This window comes from Pygocentrus nattereri, chromosome 24, assembly GCF_015220715.1.
Source record: "Pygocentrus nattereri isolate fPygNat1 chromosome 24, fPygNat1.pri, whole genome shotgun sequence".
Taxonomy (NCBI): Eukaryota; Metazoa; Chordata; class Actinopteri; order Characiformes; family Serrasalmidae; genus Pygocentrus; species Pygocentrus nattereri.
The window spans coordinates 28860510-28876723 of record NC_051234.1 but is presented as its reverse complement, the minus strand read 5'-3'; the positions used below and the strand labels follow the sequence as shown (position 1 = coordinate 28876723).

Sequence of the window (16214 nt, the reverse complement as noted above, 5' to 3'; positions counted from 1 at the left end):
TCTTTGGCCCTGCGTCTTGTTCAGGGAGGGCATGGTTTACAAAAGGTCAGGGGGTCACCGTATTCCTGGACTCAACTGCTGCGGCCACAGCAAAATGTGCTACCGCTGGTCGAAACGGTCAGTGTCCACTGAATTCATAATGTACTTCGTCTGCGTGTGTCCATATTGTAGGTGTGCTCTAAATTATAGAACAGTGTTGAGACTGTGCTGAGCATTTTCCATTCCTTTAGTGCTAAAAGTCAGAGACCACCCTTTCATTGACTGTTTCCAGTCAAATTTCAGTGTCAGGATAATAAACAGAAAACATACATGTAACAGAATCCTTAATAAGTAGGATGATATGATTTTTTTTCAGTATTTACTCCCTTGGCTTTATTATAGTTTCCCTTTTTTGGACTTGCTTTCAGTTTCAGAAGTCTGCAGGGGTATTCTTCCATATTCAGTGGTGTTGAGGTCTGGACTCTGGGGTGGTCAGTCCATCGTTCAGCTTCTTTGATGTATTCGTCTCCTTTTCTCAGTGAGGTTCTTCTTGAACAGCTACACATCCTTTCAGACCCACAGCGCCGCGTCGTCTTCTCACAGTGGAAGGATGGACAGAAAAACCTGTGGACGTTTTCAGATCTGAAGCAGCTTGATTTTCTCCTCTCTCTCAAAGACGAAAGCTTTAAGTGCTGTTTATCTGATGGGGACAGTTTTGGTGTCCAACAGGTCTTGCATAGTTGTCATGAGGCCCATTTTCTCTGTAGCTCTTAATCAGGACTCCCAAGTTTTGGAAACCCCTGTTTTTCCCACTTATTTTCCTTTGACCTTCATCATGCAAGTGGCTGATCTTTTTTTCTCATTTCCTCAGAAATATCTCCTGAAAAATAACTTGTATACAGTGACCATTTTGGTAGTGGTGTATTATTTTTAAAGTATGGTGGATTTAATTGATTCTCTATCAGAAGTTGCTGATTTTCAGGCATAAATTATGTGGTAACCAACAGATTTATGGTTAAAGCTTGATACATCAGGCTTCATCCAGTCTCTGGTTTTTCAGAGCGTCTTGGACTGCACTGGGGAGCCATTTACAAAACGCACCATTTAAATTCCTGCATTGTTTTTTTGACCCATAAGAAAAAACGACACATATCCCTCAAGAACATGGTGAGCTTCCACCCTCTTAGTTGAAATGATATCTTACAACTAATCTCTTCAGAAATGTCTCCTGAAAAATTGACTAGCAATTTAATGAATAAAGGGTGTTCTCTGACATTTGCGCAGGACTGTATAGCATGTATATTTTATTTGTGCAGCACTGCAGGAGCAGATTTTTTTTTTTACATATGCGATACATTAACAGTAGTTCGCCTGATTGTACCACCACAGCACACTCTTAAATCATTTAGGTCTGTCGCCGAAATATTATCCGGTCAGTGGTGGTCCCAAAGTGGTCTCTTTCCATTGAAGTAAAGAGCAGCTGATGAACTGTGCAACTGAAAAAATCTGTGTAACTGATAAAATACTTAATGAGTGTAGATACAAGGTAGGTGTCCTTAATAAACTGACCCCTGAGTGTATATGTGTTGATGCCGTGCATGATGCCCTCTGAAGGTGGCTGGTGGTGAAGGACTCCTTCCTCCTGTATATGAAGCCTGACTCAGGGGCCATTTCATTCGTCCTCCTGGTGGACAAAGAGTTCTCAGTCAAAATGGATTCTAAAGACACCGAGACCAAGCATGGAGTCCGTGTTGACAGCTTGTGCAGGTCTGTGAGCTCCTGTCTTCTGGGCCAGATGTTCTATTTCTAGTGGGATGCTAAACAGACTGATGAAACTCTTCATGCTTTTCGGCAGGAACCTGGTCCTGAAGTTCTCCAGTTACCGCCAAGCCCGCTGGTGGGGCCAGGCCATTGATGACTTTGTGCGCAAGTATGGCAGTGCCTTCCTCCAGGACCATCGTTTTGGCTCCTTTGCCAAAGAAGCAGAAGACATTCCTGCCAAATGGTAACCGTTTCTCGTTGTTTAGATCATATTATGGTTCTCGTAATTACTTAAAGAACTTCATTAGGCCTGTTTATTTGGCTTCAGTGCAGCGCAGTGTGTGAAACATTTAATAAAAATCATTGTTTTTGTGTTTTTTGATTTTAAATGTGGCACCACTGGGGCCTTTTAGTCTCTTTCAGGATGTCAAACCACAGAAAAATGACATAATATGATGACATGTATTATGTACCATTGAAGAATCTTGTGGAATCTACACATTACTCAGTTGAATTTTAGCCGTTCACATTGAGTTACAAATTGCTTTTTGATTTCACTCCATTCTGTTGGTTCAGCGCCTGAACTGCTTTGTTCTTGCTCACACCTCTAACTGTTTTGAGGTGTAGTTTTGTGCAGCAGTGCCTCACAGACATGTTTTATGGGATGAATGCTGAATGTGCCAAGATGTTTTACCTAGAGCAGTTCTATAGTCAACCTAGTACTTGCATAGTTTTGACCTGAAGCCTTATTTCTGCCCCCTTTGTTTTTAGAAAGGTACTTTAACTTGAGTCATAAGTTCATTAAAGAAACAATAACTTCATGATTGCAATATAAGACGATATATGACGATTGAATGATATTTAATGCAGTATTTCATTTATTTTGAGGTTTGATTAGTTGGATTAGACAACAAAAACCCTGTGGTGCCCACATTCAGTCAAAAACTATTAGTTTAATAACTGTTACTCCACTTTTTTCATACTGTGCTGCACTAGATCCAATTAAACAGGACTAATTATGCTCTCTTTGTAATGAAATGTGCAGCTGGCCAGTTTTCTGTGAACACTAGGGGTGCGGGAAAAAAATCGATTCTTAGATGCATCACAATGCAGACATGAACGATTCTGAATCGATTCATAAATGTCAAAAATTGATTTTCTAAATATTTAAGTTAATAGTTAACGTAATGTTGACAGAACACAAAAGGCGAAACTTGGAAGTTTGGAAGTGCGGAAGTGCAGCGCCCGGACAGTCTGTGATGGGCACATAACAAAAACACACATGGATGAGTGAGAAATCCGACCGACTCATTGTGCATTACAGCCAGGTTAGGTCAGGAGTCGCAACCCAGATGTTAAAATCAAAAATAAAATTTTATTCTTTCAACAAAGCCAAACCACCTTGGGAGCCACAACATTTAATGTCCAGTATAGCTCAATGTGTGCTGATGTCCTAGTATAGACTAAAAATATTAACGACAACGCAGACTTACTTTGCTCTGCTTTAAGCTTTAGTTATAGTCTCTTTCCTCCCGTCTCCACCAGAAAGCGTTTCCTTAAAATTAGAAGAGTTTCTTGTAGAATGTCTCTCAGCGTTCGGCTGTTTTTACGAGGCTGAAGTCGCTTCTCGTTCTCCAGCTTCTTGTTCGAATTTTCCCGTTCCACCTTAAATTCTGCCTGAAGTGCCAGCATGTAAAGACAGCTCCATTTAAGGTGGAACGGGAGAATTTGAAAGAGAAGTGACTTCATCTTCGTAACGTTTTAGTGTTTGACAGTCTCTCGTTCCAGGAAACCACTGCGCTGCTTATAAATACGAATAAGTTCAGTCGTCTCCAAATGTTCGTCTCAAATCTGTGTCTCGTTCGGTGCTGGTGAGGCGAGACTTCGTTGCTGTGTGACCTGCAGTCTGCAGGGCTTTCATGCTATGCTGCACACGTCTTGTCTCACTGATATTTTAGTGACACAGCAACAGCCCTATCCACAGCACCTGGGGGTTAGGTGCCGCACCAAAGGGCAATTCAGTCACATACTGTTGGCTCAGGGGATCAAACCGGCAAGCTTCAAGTCACAGGGCTGGTTTCCTGACCTCCAGCCCATAACTGACCTCTAAGACCTAGCTAGTCAAGAATGAAAGAGGAGAAAAACAAAAGAAAGGAGGGGAAAAAAGAATAGAAAATAAATAAGATGGAAAAAGACTTTTATGATATGTTTAATAAGTGAGAATAATCAGTCTTAAAATGTGTCCAAGACAGTTGGCAGCATTTATAGACCCTGCTGGTTGAACCTCTGGTAATATGCTTCAAATGTTCAAGTTTAAGAGGTACCGTAACCTCTTCGATCCAGTTGGTGGCTCAGCCCTCTTCCACCTACGGAGGATCATACTCCCAGCCAGTAACATGGAAAAGGCTATGACTTCTGACTGTTCTGAAGTTGCTTATATTTCTTCTGGAACTACTCCAAATAAAGCTGCTGGATTAGGTTCCAAATGTGTGAAAACGTGTTTAAGGTACTGTACCTTGACAAAAATCCAGCACTTTTGGGCACGTTTAAAATATATGGCTTATGGTGCCTGGATCCCTCTTACACCTAAGACAAGTTAGGTGTGTATTTGGAATATTCTTGCCAATTTATTTCTGGATAGATGTAATCTGTGGAGCGCTTAGAACTATCGTGACGTAATTTGTCACAACAAAGATAAAATATCGCCTCACTGCTCACCCTTGAACTCTACCCATCTTTGTGCTCATTGCATTTTATTATCATTTGCAACAGACTTAGCATTGCAGGTAAGTTGTAGCCTGTAGTCTTCTGACTGCTTGAATGTTTCCAGGTGAAGTTGGTTTCACTGGAGTAACCTGAGACAATGGGAGTGAAAGTAATACAGCAGCTGCGATCCTCTGCTGACCCTTTACAGGAATGTGATAGTGTCCGTGTGAGAGACAGCGGCTAATGCTCCAACAAAGAAACACCGGTCAACCTCTTCAGTCAAGGCCAGGGGAGCTGTTGGACTTGGCCAAGCAGATTGATTTGTGCTTTAGTATTAGAGCATTAAGCTCCATTAGCCTGCTTGTTACCTGAATAATTCAGTTGTTTAATGGGGTAACAGTAAGTCCATGGATAGTAAACAAGATGCCTTAAATCACACGAAGATGCCTGGTTCCAAAAAAAAATACTTTAAAATTTAATATAACAGTATCTAGTTGGTTTCAATGGCCCACTGCTTCACTGGCAGCAGAAAGTCCTGCCATTTACATCTGCCTAGGTTATAACTCCCTAGCTAAGTAGTGTTTGCTAAGCATTTAACACTTGCAGTAACATGGAAAAGCCATTTATGATACATTTCTTATTGCCAGTAAATATTAAAGAATTGACTTTAGTTTGTGCTTTCTAAAGTATGGTAGGTTCAATTGACTCAGCAGAAGAGATTCAGAAGTTGCTTATTTCAGGAATAAGTGATGCGGCAACGAACAGATTCATGGTCACAGCTTGGTCTATCAGGCTTGGCTTGCTCTGTGGGTTTCTTGAACAACTTGTACTGCACTGGGGAGCCTTTTACCAAACACACTGTTTGAATTCTTACGTTGTTTTTTTTAACTCACTAGAACAGGGAACCTAAATGTTAAGAAGAGCCGTTTTTGTCCTTTCAAAAATTCTAATCATCTTGGGAGCCACAACATTTTTTGTAACATTTTATGTCCATCTTGGCTGTAAATATGTCTCAGTGCTAATGTACTAGTATAGGATAAAAAATATAAACGAAAACACAGACTTACTTTGCTCTGCTTTGAGCTTTAGCTCAGCTATAGCCACTTTTCTCACATCTCTGGCAGGAAACTTTTTTGCAAACGTAGAAAGTTCTTGTAAAATGTCTCTAAACACTTTTTTACGAGGTTGAAGCCGCTTCTCATTCGATTTTTCCTGTTCCACTTTAAATGGTACATAAAGCTCCAGAATGTAACTGCTGCACTTTTTAAAATTTTTTTATTTTTACCCGATATTCTCCCCAATTCCACCCGCTGCTTAAGACTCCCCCAATCACATGATACTACCAATGCTAGGAGGGTGAAACCAGCCACCGCTTCTTTATGAACTGCCGCTCGCAACATCACAGGACAGCTGAACGCGCTCGGAGGAAAGCGCCAACCGCCAGATCTGTTACATCAGCTAACAGACACCTGCACTGACTAGCATCGTGTTGAGTGATGGGGGGAGAAGGGGGGCCATCCTACCCACCCAGAGAGCAAGGCCAATTCTTTCTAGGACTCCCAGCTACGGACAGCTGTAGCATCACCAGGGATCGAACTCGTGATCTCCTGATGATGGGGTCAACACTTACATGGTTGCACCACTCGGGAGCCCTGCTGCACTGTTTAAGGTGGAACGGGAAAATTTGAACAACAAGCTGGTAAATGAGAAGCTGACTTTAGCTTTGCGACGCTTTAGTGTTTGACAGTTTCTTGTTGCAGATTAAACGTATCAGGAAACCAGCTGGAGTGATAATAAATGCAAATAAGTCCATCCGTCTCCAAATGATCAATGTTAGTCTTAAATCTTTCTCTTTGCCTTTTTTTTTAGCCCCTAGCTAGGCGAGATGGTTGTCTGCATTGCTATGTGACCGGCAGTCTGCGCAGCAACCTTCAGGGTCAAAAGTAGGAATTAGCAGTTATGGGCTATGTTAACAGCGTTTAAGACCATGTAGTGTTTAAACTGTATTAGAATGATCGGCAGAGCTTTATTTTACTGCAAAGGAGGATTGTTTTATTTTTACCTAAGAAACCTAATTTTGGCTGTAAAAGACTCCCATGTTGCTGTTAGTTCTATAAACCTAGACAATGTTGTACCACTTAGCATTAGAGGCTAATAAGTGTTTAATTTATGGAAAGAAACACTTTGGTATCAAGTAATCCTGATGATAATAATGATGAATAATGATTGTGTGGTATGTTTTAGGTACGTAAATGGTAAAACGTATATGGAAGATGTGGCTAATGCACTGGAGGAAGCTGAGGAGGAGATCTTCATCACTGATTGGTGGTACGTGCAAACAAGATACAGTTCAGTTATTTATATATATATATATATATATATATATATATATATATATATATATATATATATAAAATGTCATAGTTTTGCAAGCCTAACGCTAAACCTAACCCTAACCTTTAATCTCAGTAACCAAAAAGAAATGGTCTGACCTCCGTTTTAAACAAATGAAAGATGTAGCTTAGGTAAAAAACACTAAGTCAGGATCATTTTTCAGCTTATGAAATTTTCCCATTTTCTCTGGTTTTCCTATGTAATCAGGACATTTTACCCAGAAAATGTACAAAAACACACCCCCACACACACACACACACACACACACACACACACACACCACATTTGCACAGAAGACAGGGAACAGTGGTCAGAGAGATCTCTTACTGCTATCAGACTGATGGCAGGTGCACTGTTACAAGTCTGTCAGTCAGCATGTCAGAAATCCTCCTGTGTAACTGTGGGTGTGGGTGTGGATGTGGGTTTGGCTTTGAATCAGATAAAAATGTCTGAGAATGTGTGATGTTATGCTATTTGCTCATGTTGTATAAAAGCCATTCTATATGAAAGTACAGCATTACACTAGTATTTCCAGTTTCTCATGATATCATTGTGTTCCACTACAGGCTGAGTCCTGAGATTTTCCTCAAGAGGCCTGTCGTTGAAGGCAACCGCTGGCGCCTCGATTGCATTCTGAAACGCAAAGCGGTGAGTTAATACAGCGTTGTTTTATTTTTCTTTTGGCACATTATGTCTGTGTGGCTAAAACAGTGTAACAGTGAAAGAAAACTGGGCTTGAGGAGCATCAAGAGTTGAAGTGTGGCTCCGCTATAGGTTTGGGCTGCATGACAATAATTATTGTTATTGTGCTAAATTACATTACAACACGTCAAAGTTTGCTCTTCTGAACATGTCATTTAATTAATCATTTAATAATTTAAAAGCATTTGCAACTGTGTTATCATTTGGGTTTTTTTTGTGTACTTTTTTGCCAAAAAACACTCTACATGTACCTCTCCATCCTGAATTGGTTTAAAAAAATAACATTTAAAAAGGTTATAGGCCAAAATCAAATCATAATGTATTTGTAAATGGTGTCAACAGCCAGGCTTCAGACATCTGGTTCCTGTCACCGTCACTGTGAACAATTCTGAATAACATAGCATTTCACATCAAACCACTCTGAATGACTTTATTTACAACTCAACAACTGAATTGTGCAGAAAATGTGAAAAATTGGTAGAATTCCACTTTAATAATACAGTGACAAAAGAGTCACATAGGCATCAGTAGACTGCTTTTTTAACAGGGTTCAAATGGGTGTGGTGTGCGCCCGTCCCCCCGCCCCGATGACCGAGAGCCGGCAGGAATGCGGGGCCTGAACTCCGGGCAGAGACGAAGCCCAGCAAGCGATGGGGACTGTATGTGAGTCCTGAGCCTCCCCTTCTGGGCACCACCTCCAGTCCTGCAGTGAGGCCATTATATTTGCCTCACATTCGACCCGAGCGTACAGGCTACAAAGCGGGGGCGATGACAGGGAGGCGGAGCAATGAGCTCTCGTTCCTCTCAGCTCATCGCTCCGCCTCCCCACCACCGCCACCCACTTTGCAGCTCATCCTCCTCGGTCATCGGGGCTCGGGATTCGCACACCGTCCCCCCTCACTCGCCGTGTTCCTCTCCCCGCCAGGCTTCGTCTTCGCTCTGAGTTCAAGCCCGCGTTCCTGCCGGCTCCCGTGGTCGTCATCGGCGCCTGGGGGGCCGGGTGCTCGCCACAATGGGATTGTGGGGTTATGTGCTAAACACATGTGCTTGTAACCGTTTTGTATGTGAAGCAGTGCGTCATCCATTATCTTATAAAGGCATTAATCAAAATAAATAAAATAAAATTAATGGCTGCTTTTCAGAAATGAGCCACCTTTAATTCTCTACTATTGTTTTCTGTAGAGGATGGTTACAGCAGAAGATGGCCGTTAATATAGCTACTGCAAGGCGAAGGTCATGTGACTGAAATGACCAATAACGCACCTGTGTTCACAAATCTCGACTCGTAAATCAATAGAAGTCTCATCTTAATACATTTAACCACAACAACGTTGAATCCCATAAGTAATGTGTGAGTAGTTGCAGTGAGTTACTCTGTTTACCAGAATGCATTTGTGATATTTTTATCAGGTTTTTTTTTTTGATAATGAGGAATTGGGTACCCTCATTTATAACTATCCAAAGGCAGGACTACACCAGAGGTGGTCTGGATTTTCTTATATCAACATCATGTACCAACAAAGATGCCATGTTCTTACCCTTTCTGTGTTTAATGATGAGGAACTGCCTAAAAATAGATCCCCAACTTGAGTCTGTAGAATGCGGATGTGTCAGTGTTGCTTAATAGATAGAAAACAGCTCTGGACGTAAGTTCGAAAGAGAGTTCAATTTATTTTCAAACAAATGCAAATAGTCGCAAATTATGCTGTAACATTATATTTTTGACTCGTCTTGTCAAGAAGTGTGTGTAGTGCCTCCCAAATACACAATGTTATTCTTTGATAAAGATTTGATGAGTTATGTTTATAAACGTGAAGTTTGGGTGGTCCTGGTCAAATTACTCATTTTGTTGATTTTCTAAATGAAAAGATGTTCGACAGAGAGCACATCTGGATGTTGAGAAAACATTTTAGAAAAAAAAATAGAGAATGTGACGTGTGACAAGTTTTGGAACACTTTACAACCCTGTCTCCTCAAAAGTTCTCATTCTCTGAATCTTTTAGTGATATTATGTGCTGTAGATAACGACATCCCCAAGTTCTTTGCTATTTTACATTGAGATGTCCTTGAATTATTTACTCATGCAGTCTTTTGCAGGGAGCTGAACCCCTCCTCATCTTCACTTCTGAAAGGCTCAGCCTCTTTGAGATGCTCTTTTCATAGTCAGTCATGTTACTGACCTGTTGCCAGTTAACCCAGTTAGTTGTTAGATTTTCCAGCAGGTATTTTTTTAATTAAATAACAGTATTTTGCTGCCCCTGTCCCAACTTGTTTGGAATGTGTTACTGGCATCAAATACAAAATAGGCCTATATTTTTCATGAAAGAGTAAAATTTCTCAGTTTCAACAATTGACTTGTGTTTGTTTCTATTTTCAGATAAATGTTGTTTTATGATTTGTGCATCATTGCAATCTTGGTTTATTTATAATTTCGGAAAAAAGTTGTTTTTTTTTATGTTTTATTTTTTTCCAAAATGGGAAACTCCACAAATAAAAAGAAACTGTACAGTAAAATGAGCATTTTTTTAATTCAGATTTTTACATTGACTATATGAAACTGATCAAAAGTTTTGATGAGTTATGATTAAAAACATTTCTAAAAAGGTAAGATTAAAGAATTACCATTACGAATTATGATTACAGGCGTACTCATATCTGTCTTGTGGTTCTTGCAGCAAAAAGGTGTACGGATATTTGTGATGCTGTATAAGGAAGTGGAACTGGCCCTCGGAATCAACAGTGAATACAGCAAAAGGACTCTGCTGCAGCTCCACCCCAACATCAAGGTAAAATCGGAGAGAGAGTTAATAAGGCTGGAGACGAGGAAAGCAAATAAAAGACGAGGAAGGGACGAGAAAGGAACATGAGTGAGGAATATGATGTCTTCCTTCTTCAGGTGATGAGACATCCTGACCACGTGTCATCCACCGTCTACTTATGGGCTCACCATGAGAAGATTGTGGTTATTGACCAATCCGTGGCCTTCGTGGGTGGCATAGACCTGGCGTACGGGCGCTGGGACGATCGGGAGCATAGACTGACTGATATTGGCAGCGTGACCAGAACTCTAAACACTTCTGCAGAGGTGAGCCGCATCTAGAATTGGAGCCAGGGGTGTAAATTTAACCCGACTATTCAGTTTTGATTCTTTCAATCTCAAATTTTGAATTTGGTGTCATTTAAATTTTTTAAAATAAAAATGTCACTGTAGGAATTATTTCCACAGTAACCAGGCAATGAAAACAATACACTGAACTCTACCTTCTCAACACTTTTATTTTTCAGGTTTCACATTTCAAAAATACACACTTTACGCGCTTTATTCACTGTTATTATAATCAATTACAATCCAATCCAAATACAATCCTCTAGGATTTCGAAATTCCTTTGTCCTTGTTAATACACAGGAATTTACCATGGCGCTCACTCTAAACTAAGCTTGCTCTTCTCTGCAGAACGTAGGGGAGGCTTCTCCTACCATGGCTGCGCCTTCAAATGGTCCAGGTCCAGCTCAGAATGGTAAAAGGTCGGGTTCAGAGTCAGTGGAGCAGCCCAAGCTGAAGGGTTATGGGAAGAACAAGAGGAATCGTTTCAGTATTCGTAAGCACCTGCAGAAACACGGCCTGGCCCCTGCCGACAGCGTGAGCAGCATAGACAGCTCAGAGGAAAGTAAGTTCCGTTAATCATCCTTGCACTATTTTTATTTTGTTTCTGCATATTTGTCATATTTTTTGTTTCAGATTGTCAAACAAAATTTGATGTAAGACAAAAGCAGCCTGAGTAAACACAAAATATAGTTTCTAAATCATCATTTCGTTTATTGAAGGAAAAAACTTATCCAACATTTAAGGGCCCTTTGTGAAAAAGTAATTGCCCCTTAATTAATCGACCAGTTAACCAAATTTAGTTGATAATTGGGATGAGTTCAACAAGACACACCATGGCTTGATCTAAACATCACATAAACAGAGTCTTCCCATCAACGTGAAAAAGGTATAGGACCAAAAAGGGTTCTGCTATGGTTATGATGCCGTGCTTCTTACAATAGAACCCTTTTTGGTGCTATAAAAAGCCATTTTCAAAAGGTTCTATACACAACCATATACAGCACATGAAATGGTTCCATACAGACCTCTTAGTTATAAGTAGAATCCTTTTCTATACTAAAGAACCCTTGAAGAACCATCATTTTAAGAGTGTAGTTTATGCGAAACTGGGTGAGTCCCAGTTATGAGATAAGAAAATCATTACCATTCTGAGTAAGTTTGGTCTTAAGAGCTACTGTAACTTGTGAGTCATATCAAAGGTATTATAATAGCAGCCCTTCCCAGTAGGGTTTTTTATATCAGTCCTTCTTTTAAAATGTAGTTTAAATGGCATTCTTTAATTGACCTAATAAAAGAAGAATGGTTGAAACGTTTATACTGTATTTGCAAATCCAATTCCAAAAAAGCTGGAACGGTAGGCAAAATGCAAATTAAAAAAAGTGATGACTTGCGAATCCTTTTTGACTTATATTCAGGTGAAACCATACAAAGACGAGATTTAATGTTTCAACTAATTAAACCTTTTTTTTATGCTTATTCTAAATTTGATGCCTGCAACATGTTTCAGAAAAGTTGGGACAGGGCCATGTTTACCAATGTGTTACATCAGCTTTCCTTTTAACACCGTTCAGTAATTGTTTGGGAACTGAGGTCAACAGTTGTTGTAGTTGTGAAAGTGGAATTCTTTCCTACTCTTGCTTGATATACAATTCAGGGTCTCAAAAGTCCAGGGTCTTCAGGGATTTTTTCAATGGGAGACAGGCTTGGCGTTGGTCTTGCTGAAACAAACCGGGACATTCCTGAAAAAGACGTCATCTAGATGGCAGCATATGTTGCCCCATACTGTATATGTACCTCTCAGCATTAAGGGAGCTTTCAGAGATATGCAAGTTAACCACTTAACTTAACACACCCCCCATAACATGACAGACAAGGGCTTTTGAACTTTGCATTGATGACAGTCTGAATGGTCCTTTTCCTCTTTACCCTGGAGAACAGGATTTCCATTATTTTCAAAACAATTTGAAAAGTGGACTCGTCAGACCTCAACACAGGTTTCTGCTTTGCATCAGTGCATCTCAGATGAGCTTTACCCAGCAAAGTCAGCTGTGTTTCTGGATGTTTTCGATGTATGGCTTCTGCTTTGTGTAATCTTAACTCATCTTAACTTTCTTGAGTTTCAACTTGCATTTGTAGATGCTGCGAAGAAGTGTTTTTACTGACAATGGTTTTCTGAATTATTACCGAGCCCATGTAGTTATATGTATTACAAAAGCATGTTGTTTTTTAACGCAGCGCCGTCGGAGGGATCGAAGGTCATGGGCATTCCATAGTGGTTTTCAGCCATGCCCTTTACTCACAGAGATTTCTCTCAGATTGAGAAATGCTGTTTATAAATCATTCTTAAATGACTGAGTCTTTCGTGAACACTCCTTCTATACCCAAGCATGATGGCATCACCTGTTACCTATTCACCTATTTACCAAAACAGTCCCAACTTTTTGGACCGCATCTAAAGTCATATTCATAATTCAAATAAACATAAAAACAATAAAAAGTGACAAGAATTTCTTGGGTCCATATTTTTCCTTGACACCTTCACAGCCGCCACAGAGACTCGTTAATATCATCAATTACATCATGAGCTCAATTTACTGAAGCACTGATTCAAACCAGGAGCTGCTTTTTAACTACATATAATACTGGGCTTCCTCGAGGAGAGGCTTGGAAATGGTTAAACAAACAGACTAATATCCAGAAAATCACGATTTATATATATATATATATATATATATATATATATATATATATATATATATATATATATATATAAATAATCATTATTAATTAATATTCTATACATTTTGTTTATTCAAATATTAACACTTTTCTCAGCAAATAAACGCAAACTACACAAATAAATTGATTTTGAAAATGTGTCTTGGGTGCCTAAGACTTCCGCCCAGTACAAAAATCAATAAAGTTGGTAAAGTAACATATTAAATATCTTTTATTTTGCAGTTTCCAGTTCAATACCTGTAAAAACAATTTGCAAATCACTGCTGTTTTTGTTTGTGTTGTCATCTTTTTTGGAATCGGAGTTTTGTTTGAGGACCCAAAATTGTTTGCATGGCTGCCCTTTTCTGCAGGTTATTCTAACAGTATTTGCAGCCAACAGAATTTGATTCCCCTTAAATGGATGGAGTTGAGGGTGCCTATACCCTCTTGTCTATGTCAGTCTGGTGAGTGAGGAGTGTGAAGATTGTAGTTGTAGAGTTGCCGTGTGTTTCCTGTGAGCTCTGCCCTACTGCTGATCTAGGATCTGGTTTCACTTAAAGCAACCATAACTGCTGTTTTCTCTATTACTGTTTTTTTTTTTTTTGTTTGTTTGTTTAGAACCTGATCCCTGATCAGCACAGCAGGGAGTGTTTTATACAAACACTGTGTGTTTTGATGTGCTCAAAAAAACATTCTCCAGTGTTTTCAGCCTTTTCTCTGTCTGCCGCTTCGGTAGCATAAGGTCGATCACCATGGACAGTACTGATTAGATTTCCACTGTACTGAGAAAAGAGCATAGAACCTTTTTGACCTCATACACAATAGAAGCCAATGGGCAGTTGAATTTCACTGAATTTTATCAGTAAACATTTAAAGTCAAATCACATTTTTCTGCAACACTTTCATGAATTCTTTACGTACGTATTTGATTTGTAAAAAAGTTGAGCTCTGTATTTTACCAGCATAAAAAGGTGTGGGTGGAGTTTTCACAGGCTCTGGCCTGATTGTGTGTGCATATTAGAAAACCTTAGGCTGGCTTTACACAGTGAAATTTTCATGCAACTAGTTGCATGGTGTGATTTGCATGCAACAGATTTTCTGTGCAACTTGACAGTTACATGCAACACAGTCTACTAGTCAGCCAAATTAGCAGCTCTTACTTTTGAGACATCACATCACTTTGGCTCTTTGTGTATTTGCAGCATTTTTGACATCGCATCATTTTTCCAGCGAAAGTTGTTGTTGTTTTTGTTTTTGTTTTTGCCTTGTTTTCTGTCTTATATTAATCTGTGATTCTTTGTTGTACATTTTGTGTATGTTAAACCTTTACATTGTTAAGCTCTTTTTCTTATACTTGATGCCTCTTTCATCTGGTCCTAGAAACACCGCAAGTTCATCAAGAAGCGCATCACAGTCTCTTCTTCTGTAGTAATCTTCGTTCTTTGGTAGCCAGAACAATCTGAACATTGGATAAAATTAGGGAGGTGTCCTAAACGTAGGAGTGTAATAATCTAGTTAAATAAATAATGAGAGCAGCAGGTGAGCAAAGAGCCCTCTGTTCTATCTTCTGTTTTATTTTCTTGTCCTTTGATCTGGGAAATCCATCATTTAAAATGACGACCTGACTCATTATCACCTTTCATGAAACTTGTTCCACAAACTTGAGTTTCAGCTGAGTTGCCGGACACTTGCTATTGTGCAACTCAGCAAATCAGTTCTATGTAGGTTTCAAGTAGGATATGCATGAGTGCTCGGTTACCTGTGGGAGGCGCAGTTATTTGAATGCTGAAATCGGTATTCAGGTACCTCACTGGAAGATTGTGAAGATTCACTGGAAGATTGCATTACTTATTATTATTATTAGTAGTAGTAGTAGTAGTAGTAGTGGTAGTGGTAGTGGTGGTGGTGGTAGTAGTAGTAGTGGTAGTGGTGGTGGTGGTAGTAGTAGTAGTGGTGGTGGTAGTAGTAGTAGTGGTGGTGGTGGTGGTGATGGTGGTTGTGGTGGTGGTGGTAGTAGTAGTGGTTGTGGTGGTGGTAGTAGTAGTAGTGGTGGTAGTGGTGGTGGTGGTGGTGGTAGTAGTAGTAGTGGTGGTAGTGGTGGTGGTAGTAGTAGTGGTGGTGGTAGTAGTAGTAGTTGTGGTGGTAGTAGTGGTGGTGGTGGTGGTAGTGGTGGTGGTAGTAGTAGTGGTGGTGGTAGTAGTAGTAGTTGTGGTGGTAGTAGTAATAGTAGTAGTGGTGGTGGTGGTAGTAGTAGTGGTGGTGGTGGTGGTAGTAGTAGTAGTGGTGGTGGTGGTAGTAGTAGTAGTAGTAGTAGTCTCTTAACACCTATGCCGATTTTGTCCTAAATACTTTTTTGTTTTTCTGTTTTTTCCTTCTTTGTGATTAACCAGCCTGAGTTTAGTTTCACACAACTAAAGTTGCCTGGAAGTTTCATCTTGTAAAGCCAGCCTTGTGGAAAAAAACTAAACTACATGAACAGCTTCTATCCCACAGTTGTACCACTGTGAGTGTAAAGGTTGCTGTTACGAGTTTCAGCCCTGCCCTGTCACTTCCACTGCAAATAAGTTTCAAGTCAATTCTTTTCTAAGTATGTGAAAAAACAGCAAATTTATTTTCCATAGAAACTGGCTGCATGTTTCAGATGCAGATCCGGTTGTAAAACGCTGAAGTATTCCTTTAAGCCGAAATGAGTTTTGCTTACTTTCTTCTAGTTAAGTCAGACATTTATGAATTGTGGCATTTCTGTCAGCCTCTGTTGCCTCCGATCTCCAGGGGAAGATTTATGAGTCATTTTGTCTTTCAGAGGCAATGTTTTGCCCCATTGTTTTTGCCTGCCTTTGTGATCCA

General features: G+C 39.9%; 1 protein-coding gene across 5 annotated transcripts in view; it reads left to right on the top strand.

Annotated features, from left to right (window-relative positions):
• The window catches only part of pld1b (phospholipase D1b), a 90690-nt gene that overhangs the window by 51991 nt on the left and 22485 nt on the right, over positions 1-16214 (top strand). For all 5 annotated transcript variants that reach the window (XM_017685461.2, XM_037534175.1, XM_037534176.1 and 2 more), the window contains 8 exons: positions 25-117; positions 1594-1746; positions 1835-1984; positions 6691-6774; positions 7407-7488; positions 10218-10328; positions 10439-10627; positions 10998-11211. In XM_017685461.2, coding sequence (XP_017540950.1) covers positions 25-117; positions 1594-1746; positions 1835-1984; positions 6691-6774; positions 7407-7488; positions 10218-10328; positions 10439-10627; positions 10998-11211 — 1076 coding nt within the window. The remainder of the gene's footprint in view (positions 1-24; positions 118-1593; positions 1747-1834; positions 1985-6690; positions 6775-7406; positions 7489-10217; positions 10329-10438; positions 10628-10997; positions 11212-16214) is intronic.